Source organism: Anabrus simplex, chromosome 3, assembly GCF_040414725.1.
Source record: "Anabrus simplex isolate iqAnaSimp1 chromosome 3, ASM4041472v1, whole genome shotgun sequence".
In the NCBI taxonomy this organism is placed as follows: domain Eukaryota; kingdom Metazoa; phylum Arthropoda; class Insecta; order Orthoptera; family Tettigoniidae; genus Anabrus; species Anabrus simplex.
Window position 1 is genome coordinate 105,985,977 of NC_090267.1, and position 12,816 is coordinate 105,998,792.

At 37.4% G+C, this 12,816-nt stretch overlaps 1 protein-coding gene across 4 annotated transcripts in view; it reads left to right on the plus strand.

Annotated features, from left to right (window-relative positions):
• The first annotated feature begins 1,342 nt into the window (after nucleotides 1-1,342).
• The window catches only part of LOC136867070 (deoxycytidylate deaminase), a 112,934-nt gene continuing 101,460 nt past the window's right edge, over nucleotides 1,343-12,816 (plus strand). For 2 of the 4 annotated variants that reach the window (XR_011017966.1, XM_067144172.2), the window contains exons 1-2: nucleotides 1,829-2,071; nucleotides 2,368-2,468. Coding sequence is in view for 3 of the 4 variants with exons in the window: in XM_067144172.2 (XP_067000273.1) it covers nucleotides 2,389-2,468 (80 nt within the window). In the remaining variant the exon portion in view is untranslated. Of the gene's footprint in view, nucleotides 1,456-1,828; nucleotides 2,072-2,163; nucleotides 2,259-2,367; nucleotides 2,469-12,816 lie in introns of those variants that run through there. The other 2 variants (XM_067144175.2, XM_067144173.2) reach the window with 2 other exon arrangements.

Genomic DNA, 12,816 nt, shown 5'->3' on the forward strand with positions numbered 1-12,816 from the left:
AAGAGCGTAAAATGAGATAGGAAATTCCAGAGAAAAGTAGCATTCGAGCCCGCAGTCTGATTAGTCTATTTAGTAGCACAGTCTTACTTCTGTCTCTTAAAAAAAATACCACTGGATATTACGATGTTTGACCTCCATAAAGTCTTACGCTGGAGTGCTGAAATTTGGACCTGGAAGAGGGCTGTTTTAACTAACCAATAAATATATATTATAAATAAATATGAAGTCTGTCTGATGTTAAGGAATGAGGTAAGAAACGGTGTAAAGAACGGTACGCTTGTCAGGTCCCCAACCATCCTTCATCAAATTATTCGCCCACCGTCATAATAACTAGTGCCTACACCAACTTTATGTTTAGTTACGGTACAGAAGACGAAAGAGTACATAAATGTATTACAAAAACGCCAAATCTTTAACACTTTCAAAATTACCTCTTCCTTTTTATCTCGGTATCTGAGGGGTAATTTTAATTTCACTTTTCCAGATGTGTTTCCAACGTGACTCAATACAGACAGGATGACTTCATTGTTTTTAAGAACTTAAAATTATTACAGGAGGGATAAAGAAACAGATGTTCTCGTTCATATTACTGTATCTTTTCCCTTGACATTATAGTTCCCCTCCACAGACGATGATCATTAATATCATTGTGATTATGGAACGTGATAGTGGGGCTGGAGTGACATCAACACTGTTGGCCGGCTGAGCGATCAGATGGTAGAGTGCTGGCTTACTAAACCGAAGTGGGCGAGTTTTATCCCGACTCAATGTGATTGTATTGATTGTATTTGAAGTTGCCTAAATAATCCAACCTCGTGTCGGTATGTTTACCGGCACTTTTTAAAAAAATCAAGCCGTAAGATTTGGTGTTGTTCTTGGCGTTTTACTATATCATTTTCACATTGAGCTGATACAGTCAATGTTTTCCTTATGGGAGAATAAAGCGTGCTATCGGATTTCCAATTTATCTAAACAAAAAGAGAATGTGCAATTTTTGTCCGAAATGTCTTGGAGAGCACGATGATTAGCACGATAAATAGGTATCCTGTAACTGTATTATAGGCCTACAGTAATGAAATTATTAAATGATTAATTCGTCTTGCTATCTGCAGCTCATGTTTTACCGTTTCTTGTTGTAGGTATTGATTGTTACACACTTGAATTGACATACTGTATGTTGAAATTTGTTACGGTACTGTATTTGTTCAAAATGAGTACCTATGATTTGTTCTGGGTGATTTCGGACGGAGTAGTAGTGTTTCGAAAATGGGCAAACTTGGGACTTAACGAGGAGATGAGATGATCGACTTGTGTTACGGTATATGCTTTGAGCTGTCAGTGCGTGAAGATATGGCGTGGAATGACATCAGTAGACGAATAAGCTTGAGCGGAGCGTTTAAAAGTAGAAAAGATCATAATATGAAGATAAAGTTGGACTTCAAGAGCATAAATAGGGTAAATATTCATTTTAAAAAATTGATAATTGCCTGATTGATAGGGTTTACAATCTTCAATTTAAACTCTGGGTATATATATGTCGGTATATGCATCTTTGCGAACTACGAAGTGGAAGCTTCTACTGTACCTAGCATGTTTAACCAATTAAAACGGAATAATTCACTTAAAAAAAAGAATTTCGCACCACACTGTCGGCAGCCCTGAAGATGGTTTTCCGTGGTTTCCCATTTTCACACCAGGCAAATGCTGGGGCTGTACCTTAATTAAGGCCACGGCCGCTTCCTTCCCATTCCCAGCCCTCCCTTGTCCTATCGTCGCCGTAAGACTTATCTGTCGGTGCGACGTAAAAAAAAAATCTTGCACAAAGATTCAGTCCTTTCCTTTTGGTTAATGGACATTTCGTTGAAAAATTCTGGTCGATTTTGAGATTAAATTTGGAGGTATTTTCTTGTTAGCCATGCGGTTTACCCGCGAATTTGATCTGTAAGGTGCAACGTGCAAAACCAAAGAGGAACTGGCTAGCACGAGCACGAGGAGACACCTGTTCTTTTCATGCATTTTTAGCAATAGCAGTGACGTGTTTTTTAATCGTATATTGATTAATTTGCCAAAGGTAAAGTTGAATTATTCTCAGTTGCATGTTAACTCTAACTTCCGCCCTTTGTACACCATGAAATGAACCCTTTCTGATTATTTGAACAAGAACGAAAATTCCTCGCGGGAAAATCGTGTTGTTTCTAAACAGTCTGATATTACTCAGCTGATATAAGCTGAAAGCTGTAGCCGATGCTGTCTCGAGCGTAATTATTTTCTGCTTCTGCTTGGTTATTTTCTCCGGAAACATTGAGCCTATATTTAATTTTATTTTTCAATTATGATATATTCTGTTTCGCTCTTTCGTGATTGCAGTGAACTAACTGATTGGCGACGATGAATGAAGGAGAGGGTATTTCAAAATCCCAGAATACTGAAATTGATTCTGCCAACGAGATTCTTTCTGGCACCGAAAGGTAACAAATTGTTTTGTAAAAGTACGTCATGTCACTTAAAGGCACCAAGATTATGTGTACAAATATTTGTTTTTATAGGTTAGTGTTGTGATTGTGTTGTTCCCTGGTCTTGGGATACCACTGAATGGGATGTTATTTTATAACAATTGGTGTAAGCTGCTTTTTAAACTGGGATATGTAATCCAGCTAATATTGTAAAAGTAATCCTCAAGATTGTTGCCTACATGTTGAATATTACCTAAATGCTGGTTGCTGATTTCTCTATAATGTGTTGTCCATAGGTGTATTTGACATAGGTTACAATGTAGTACAGACACTGAAAATAATGGGCAAGTTATTTAAAATAATTACTACTTTGAATCTCTTATTAATACTAGGCCTATATAAGAAATGCATCTTTGTTATCCAATTCACTGGAGCCACAAACAAATCATAAGCATATCACTCCAGTGGTCGCGCGGATCACAGTAGTGGTCCAGCTGTTTAGTTTTTTTCGCACCTGTTTTTTTGTATGATTGTTGACCTTGAGCGTCCGTGTACCTTCCTCGTGCCCCATGCCCTCTCTGATAATGTAGTAGTCTGCTAACCTTGACTGATGGTTATTGTGTTATAGAACAATTTATTCTTGTGGATCACAACTGTGATCCGTGCGACCACTAGCGTGACTTATTTTGACTTTGTTTGTTTTCTTATTACGGTGTCTAATTTCAGTTCATGTGCATATATCTACTCTGTTTTATGAGTTTATATTAATTATTGGTATTTAAATACAAAATGGGTGACTATGAGAATATAAATCGATGGCTGAATTAACCAGAGAGTGAGGTACCTCAAAAATATTATGGAGGGAGTAAGTGAGAAAAATCACAATGTCCAGTAATTTTTCAGGTATTTTTTATAAATGCATGCATAATTATATTATATTGTACAGAAAATAGAGTACTTTTCATAATGCATAATCATATTCATTGAATAAATAGTATAGAATAGCCGTATATCACAAAGAAAAATGGATCACAATTGTGATCCGCGCGACCACTGACGTGACTTTCCTTCGTGCGACCACCAGAGTGATATAGGACATTAGTATGTTAGGATAATGCACAATGTGTAAATGAGAGTTGCCAACTCACTTTTAGCTTGCTTGCGAATTCGCAGACAGTCAGTTATTGTAAAGATAAAAATCGTATTCTTCTCAAGCAGGAGAAAGATTTTTCTACTGCAGCACTAATAGCTGGTATGGTCATGATTAACACTTGTCAGTCTGAAGGTTCAGGGAACACTGTGGAAAGATCCGTTATTTTATATTGATGTTATTCTTCTTCATAATGAGGATCACGATACATTCACATTTAACACGTTCACTGCCGGTCCTTAAGAAACCGCATGGTCTTGCAGCATGCTCTTGACGCTTATAAATGTCATCACAAGTGAATATGTTAAGCCTAATGAAATAAGCAAAAACACACCATCATTATTATTCTCAGACTTGCAAGTTCCTTTTCTGTGAATTTCTTTTCAACACGCCAGTGGTCGCTAGGATGAAAGTAACACGAGTGGTCGCGCGTTGAGCAAAATGCTCACGGTATGATTCGACGTGTTTACATAATAAATAATAACTGATTTCAAGCGTAAATGTATTAATACATTAAATTAACATAAGAATAAGTCTCAAATGGTTATAAAGACCAATAAAATTACAAATAGTAATAAATCGCAAATGGTTATAACTGTATCTGGAAAAAACATTTCCCAACTTTCTAAAATATTGTGTGGGTCTTTTGCAATGCCCTTTACACAAGGAGGATGACTCACTATATTTTCAGCACAAGTGCGTGAGCATGGATTTCTTCTCTGTGAAAGTCTGCCCCACTTTGTCACCTTATCTTTCCCTATAAAAATATTGTCATTAAAAATGAAATTCTCATTTACCTCCAACACAATTATGTTGTTCGCCAGCTACAGATTGCTCTCCAGGTTCGCTTCCATCAGCACGTTCTTCTGGCTCGGACTGTTTAGTATCCGTATTATGTTCACTGTGTTCACTTTCACAGTCCAAGTCACTGTTTTTGCCCTCAAGTTGATCACTAGGAATTTCATCAAACCAAGGTAAAATGTCACGACTTGAAGCCATCTTCACGCACTAATTACACAACACATTAATACAGTAAGTTGCAAAGAGCTGTTACAACTGTGAAACAGCATAACACACACTGAATTTAGTGCCAACGTGACTGGTCACATGTGAAGCAAACTGCTCACCGTTGACGGTCGCTGATAATTCCTCCCTCCCTGTCCCTTCTCAAGGTCACAGATGTGCATTTCAATGCATCTGTCCTTCTCTTAAAACTGCAGTGCGCAGGTACACCAGGGCTCAAGTGCAGATGATTTTCTACGACCATGAGCATTTTGCTCATATAGCGATCACTGGCGGATTAAAGTTTGAAAAGTGTACATGATCAAGAAGACAGAAATTGTAGCTTTAAAATATTGCTAAGTCTGAGGTAACGTTGTACAGTATGGCGACAGTAAAGGCTGAGAGTATAGAAGGTTGTTGGAACCTATAGTGGAGGCAAGAAGTGACAATGTGTGTGGGGCTAGGATCAAGCTAAACAATACCATAGGCAAATTATTGAGGCTTATGATAATGAAGCTACTTAGAAGAAGCTAGAAGCTACTGTAGTTGACGGTGGAGAATGTTCCCAGAAAGATCTGTATATGAATATTTATAAAATCTCTTTCTGGCCTATTCCCGTGTGGGTGGGAGCGGTAGAATAACATCTATAGTATCTCCTGCCTGTTGTAAGAGGCAAATAAAATGGACACCAGGATCTCTTAATTTGGGAGCGTAGGTTGGTCAACTCTTGTCCTTTTCTGACCCTGACAGTATTAGATGTCGAGACCTGTGAGTCTTTTATTTTCATGCCCTTTGTGGCCCTAGTCTTTCTTTGGTCAATACCCTCATTTTTAAGGGTCGGATCCCTTTTTTTTCCCGCTCTGATTAATGTTGATAGAGGATGTTTGCCCACCTTTTTTTTCAGAGTGTTGGACCCCTTCATATTTTTCTCTGATTAATGTTAATAGAGGATGGTTGCCCAGTTGTTACTGTACTTCCTCTTAAAACATTAATAACCACCGAACACCATCTTGCTGGCCTATATGAAGAGTAGAGCCAGTGAACGTCTGTTAGTCTAGATTGAGTCTGTGGCGAGTGAATGCAATCAGTTAAGAGTCGCAAGTCTGCGACGATCTTTAACATGCCAACGACGGCATGGAGTGCCAGTATTTTTTTGCATCGTTAGTTGGCTGATCCACCAAGGCACATAGCCGAAGTATGGATTTTTTCTGTTGATTTAAAAAATGTTCCAAAACTTACATGTGCGAAGAAAAGCTTGACTTCCTTGATGTAATCGTCAACCAATAATCAATCACTGCTGATCTGCATTTAGGGCCATCACCCAGATGGCAGATTCTCTATCGGTTATTTACCTTGTCTTTTCTTAAATGATTTCAAAGAAGTTGGAAATGGTAAACAATTCCAATCCCTAATTCCTTTTCTTATCAACAAATATTTACCCCAATTTGTTGTCTTGAATTCCAAATTTATCTTCATCTTTCTTACTTTAAAAAACATGATGATGCTTGTTGTTTAAAGGGGCCTAACATCTAGGTCATTGGCCCCTTTTTGCACGAAATGAGACGAAATGTAAGGACAATTAAAAATCCATAATCCTCCACTGACCAGAATTCAAAATGTGAGGACGAAGAAGGAATGGATGGATATGAAGTTAAAACAATCAACGGATCTGACCCGCAATGCCCCACATTCCCAGAAACTAGTGTTAAACAATAGTATTACTGACCAAGGGACTGCTTCTAAAGCACAATACTGAATCGATGATGTTTGTAGTGTAAAGGAGTCCAAAATCTAGGTCATCGGCCCCTCATAATGGTACTTATCGCTAGGAAAGTAGAACCGTGGTATTTGTCATGTTGCGGTTCTAATCAAAAGTTGCGTAGACTCGCGGTAATCCACACATTATGGTATTACTCATAGGTAATGTAATGCGTACATGTAACACAGACATATGGTGTTTTGCACATTGTGTCGCTATTTACAGACAACGCAAACCTATGGTGTTCTTCACATAAGTGGACTAACCACAGGGACTCTCACTATCCCGTGGCGTTCCTCACATAGTGGGTATTAATCATAGGCAAGGCAGAACCATGGTGTTGCTCACCCATGGTGTCGCTTATAGTGGTACGAATCCCAGGTACTGTAAAATGCATTCTGAGCACACACTGTCGCTACTAATCACAAACCTATTGTGTACCTAACATAGAGGTTTACGCGCAAGTAAAAGCGACCCATGGTGTTCCCTGCATGGTAGTACTAATTACAAGTAGTATCATGGTTCTAATTTGATCATCCCTTGGTCGCCCCTTTTAGTTGCCTCCTGCGACAAACCAAACCCCATGGCACTACAGCCCTTGAAGGACCTTGGCCTACCAAGCGACCGCTGCTCAGCCCGAAGGCCTGTAGATTAGTAGGTGTCGTGTGGTCAGCACGACGAATCCTCTCGGCCGTTATTCTTGGCCTACTAGATCGGGGCCGCTATCTCACTGTCAGATAGCTCCTCAATTCTAATCATGTAGGCTGAGTGGACCTCGAACCATCCCTCAGGTCCAGGTAAAAATCCCTGACCTGGCCGGGAATCGAACCTGGGGCCTCTGGGTAAGAGGCAGGCACGCTACCCCTACACCATGGGGCCGGTTGCCTCCTACGACAGGCAGGGGATACCGTGGGTGTATTCATCTGCATCCCCACCCACAGGGGGTTGTGTATTTGGTCCGCGAGAGGTATTTTATTTCCCTCAAGTCTGCTGGCAAGCCGGTTAGGACCCCCCTATCTGCCACCTGGGATGCACCATGTGGGAGTATCACTCTCCCCCTGCTACGCGAGTGTAGTAGGTTCGTGGCTTTAAAAAATAAAATATATCCAAGCTTATGTATCTACTAAAATCTTCCTACGCCACCTCCCCGCTGACAGCTCGGAACATACTGCTTAGTGATCAGATCATCTCCTTACAACCAAGTTTTCCCAGTTAAAAGTTTCGTAACAGTACTCTTTTGTTGGAAATAGCCCAGAATTTTGCTACTTTCCCGTGGACCTTATGGTGTTCCCGAATCGAGTAAGTTTCATACACTTCATCCATACTCTAATTGGGGTCTTATTAGTGACTTATACAACCTCTTCTTTACATCATTTCTAGAACCCCTAAATACCCTCATGACCATATGAGATCTGTAACCTTTATTTAAAACCTTGTTAATGTGATTATCTCAATAAAGATTTTCCCTTATTTTAACACCTAACTACTTACAGCGATCCACATGAACTATTTTCACTCCAACAACACAGGAAGTAAAACTGAGTGATCTTAAGCCATTGATGAAATTTACATCCTGACTTTTTACCCCATTTACCATCATACCATTGTTTGCTGTCTAACTTTGTCAAGGTCTTCTTAAAATCGCTCAGAATCCTGTAACTTAGTTTTTACTTTATACAGTATATCATCATCATCATCATCTGTATATATGTAGGCTGGTCAGAAACAACGTGAACCGGGTATGTGAATGTTAGAGGGTTGGTCATGTTGATAAATTATTTGAAAGAAATAATTCAATCTGGTACCGTTGTCATTTTATCAGCTGCTGAAGTTAGCCAGTCATATCGCTTTCTGGGCGAATTCATGTAGGCTTTGCACGTCAGTGTTGCTAAATATGTACATGACTTAAGAATGGTTGAGAGCCATGCCGAGAAATCAGTATCAAACACAAACACAGTGTCGGTTTCAGCCAGTGTCACCGTAGTGTACTTGCTTTGGCGCGATCGTGTCATCTCGGAGGTCTGTATTCACACCCCTCCCCTGCCGAAGTTTTATTCTTCGACTGGTGCTCTCATGCTCGTCTGCCACGTACAGATTTAGTAACACCGCCTCGCAAAGTCCATATGAATTCTCCCACGAAGTGATATGATTGGCTAATTTCAGCAGCTAATTAAATGACAACGGTATTAAATATCTTTTTTTTTTTTTTTCAATTTATCAGCATGACCAACCATCTAACACTACACTCATATACCTGGTTCACATTGTTTTCGACCACCGTATATATATATAGGGTGAATCACCTAAAACTTGCATCCAAAATATTTCTGAAATGGAAGGTGCTATCGATGTGCTGTTTTCACAAAAATGAAGTGTAACCAAGGGCTCATAATTGAAGCCCATATACAGATTTTAATAATTGTTAGAATTTGTATTATTTTACAAAGTTACAAAGTTGATATTAACAAAATAAAACTTGAGTAAATAAGAATTTCAGTGATGGTTTTTATTTTTCTCCCCAGGATTCTAGAACAAGTAGTTAACGAACTATCATAGTTTGAAAATTATAAATATCAACAGTTCTCTGCTCCAGCTGCTTAGTTTTGAGGCTATGTTCTTAGGTTTGTTTCCTTTAGGGCCGATTGTATAAACCTTTTGATCCTAGATCAGAGACGAAATTGATCCCAGTTCAGGCAAAACTCGTACATTTGTATTGTATAAACGTTATTCTGAGTCTAACCTCATATATTGCTAGATATAGTTGTCCGTATATAGCCAATATTAAGCTTCTTTTATTATTGCAGTGTAATGTAATAATTTTGTAACATAACCTCGATAAATTGGTTACGTTATTATCTTATCTCGTTCGTATTTTACAGATGTCTGATTACTCTGATTTCTCAGATATATCTTCCGATGATGAAAATGATGAATTTCGTCGGGCTCCCCATGTCTTCTGTGAAAGAGGAAATCCAATGGAAGAATTAAGTGACAAGAAATTTAAACTGAGGTATCGCTTGGGGAAAGATACCGTGGAACAGCTAGAACTCAGGTTGCGTGATAATCTAGTTAAACCTACCAAGAGAAACAAACCTTTGTCTCCAATGCACATGTTGTTACTAACTTTGAGATTCTTTGCCACGGGAAGTTTTCAGTTAGTCGTTGGTGATTTACTGCATGTAGATGCAGCGACAGTCTGCAGAGCCATTCATCGCGTATCTAATCTTATAGCTGCACTGAAACAAGAGTTCATCAAAATGCCTTCCGAACAAATTGACGTGAGGAAAACCATGCATGATTTTTTTGATGCAAAACACTTCCCTGGTGTTACAGGCGCTATAGACTGTACCCACATACCTATAATATCTCCTGGAGGCGATAACGCAGAAGTTTATAGGAATCGTCATGGGTGGTTTTTGTTAAATGTTCAAGTTATTTGTGATGCTAGGCTCAGGTCCCTAAATATCGTAGCAAGATGGCCAGGATCTGCTCACGATAGCAATATTTTCATTATTTCACGAGTGCATGCTCAGTTCGAAACAGGCGACTTTAAAATTATAAAATCCTTTTAATCACAACCACCTACTCAATACATTATATTACTCATTGAATTATAAAATAATCATGAGGTGTCTTAAATAAAGGAACATGTTTCGTTCGACATAGCGAACATCATCAGCCTTAATTTACAAGGATTAGGTCAGGGCCCTGAGCTGAATGATAAAAATTGTTAAAAGAGTGACAATACCATAATAAAAAGTAAAATGATAACATTAAACATGAAATTATAACAATATGTACAGATTAACAGCAAGTATGCAGAGGAATACTTTGAATGATGGTAGTCTATAAAGTTAAAACAAACATGAGGTTGTAAAAGTAAAAAGATATAGATATAGTAGATCTTAAATTATATGTCAATGCGTGAAGCGTGGATTAATTGTTGACTATGGAGTTCTTAATTGAGCAAAACAAAAGTTAAAATAGAGTTTATTGAATAGTGCGAGTCAAGCTGAGTCAGTTAAAAGGCGCAAAGCGACGAAGCTAAGGTTGAAATGACGTAAACTTCAGTAGTTAGGAATTCTGTAGGAGAGCCAACACAATGCCAGAAGGAAATACAGGTTGAACGCATTGACATATAATTTAAGATCTACTATATCTATATCTTTTTACTTTTACAACTCATGTTTGTTTTAACTTTATAGACTACCATCATTCAAAGTATTCCTCTGCATACTTGCTGTTAATCTGTACATATTGTTATAATTTCATGTTTAATGTTATCATTTTACTTTTTATTATGGTATTGTCACTCTTTTAACAATTTTTATCATTCAGCTCAGGGCCCTGACCTAATCCTTGTAAATTAAGGCTGATGATGTTCGCTATGTCGAACGAAACATGTTCCTTTATTTAAGACACCTCATGATTATTTTATAATTCAATGAGTAATATAATGTATTGAGTAGGTGGTTGTGATTAAAAGGATTTTATAATTTTAATATATTGTCCTCAATACGGTTCTATTATGAGATTAATTACATGTAACTTAGCTGCCTACCAGGCTACGAAAAGGAATAGATATCTTAATCTCAAAGTCAAGGTCAGCAAAATATCTAGAGATATTCAATTTTTAAAAGAATGTATGAAGCATGGACTAATTCCCAAATTTCTAAAACACCTTCAAAGAAAAAACTTTTCGATTTCTGATTTACGTAAAACTCAAACGAAAGTTAATGAATTTTGGTTAAAAAACGAAATCAAGGCGCATTACAAAAAGAAATCGTTCCTAAACCTACAACTTTATAAGACGCATCTTGAAATATCCTCTAGTATGTCCCCATTAGAATGGAGTTCATACTCCATGTTTGTCAATGAAAAGGTACATGACATAGTGAAGACGAAACAAACAACATTTGACAATAAACTGATACAATTGCAAAACACTAAGAATAAACAGAGTAGTGTCAACAGTAAAACTAACCTCCCTTCCGCCGACTTAAATCGTTTTCCTACTACGGTGAACCTATCTAATACTGACTTTTCAGATAATGAACTATCCCTCCTTGATAAAGGCCTGAAATTTAATTGGCCTAACCCGAAAAAAACCGACGATCTGATTACTACAGTCGCGGAAATTGAATCTAACATTCAAAAACTCCCCGTAGAAGTGCATAAAGACATTAAATACGAAATAAAGAAAAAGCTTCCTTTTCTGGCGAAAGAACTGAAAACTACCTCGAATCCGACCCTTAGCAAACAAATACATGATGTAAGAAATAAAATTAATAATAATAATATCATCGTCACTAAAGCTGATAAAGGTCCCACCATAGTATTACTACATAAAGATGACTACATTAAAAAAACCGAAGATTTCTTCGCTAATGGCAGTTTTACTATTATTAATAAAGATCCCACCCCCAAAATTCAACGAAGTTTGAAGAACCTATTGAAGAATCTGCCGTTCTTACTACAAGAGCACGAGTATCAGAGGCTTATAATAATGAACCCGAAACTTCCAACTGCAAAAGCTTTGCCTAAAATCCATAAAAAAGACGTACCTATACGCCCTATCATCAACTGCATGAACAGCCCTTCTTACAAAGTTTCAAAATTTTTGCATAATTTTCTCAGTAAACACTTTAAATTCAATAATACAGCCTATATAAGAAATTCCGTTGAATTTTGTGAAAAATTATCGAAATTCAATCTTGAGCATAATCATATAATGGTATCCTATGATATTACCAATATGTATTCCAATATTCCGGTAAGCAAAACTGTCAAGATTATTAAATCAAACCTTTTAAAACACAGTAACCTTAGCAAATGCGAAATAGATAATTTCATCAGTCTGTTAGAATTTGTACTTAATAACAACTATTTCACCTTCAATAATAGAATATATCATCAAAAGGGCCTAGCAATGGGTGACCCGATCTCGGGCATTCTAGCTAATATCTTTATGGATGATTTGGAAAATAACAAAATAATCAATAATATTAATGGTCTTCAATTATGGTTAAGGTATGTTGATGACACTTTTGCCATTATAGATACACAGAAAAACGATAGTCATAGTGTGCTAACATCCCTTAATGAGCTTGACAATGATGTCAAATTCACTAAGGAAGATGAGATCAATGGTTCTCTAAACTTTTTAGATTTAAACATTTCAAGAGAGAATAATAAGTTCATTTTTCAAATATTTAGAAAGCCTTCTTGTGCCCCCATCACTATAAGAAACGATTCCTTACATCCGCAATCTCATAAACAGGCTGCATTTTTTAGTCTTGTCTATAGAGCATTAAAAATCCCACTGACAACTGAAAATCGCAAAAAAGAACTAAACTATATTAAGGATTTAGCCAGAATTAACGGCTATAACCCCTTAATGATTAATAAAATCATTAACAAGATAAAATTAAAAACTGCAACAAAATTGATTC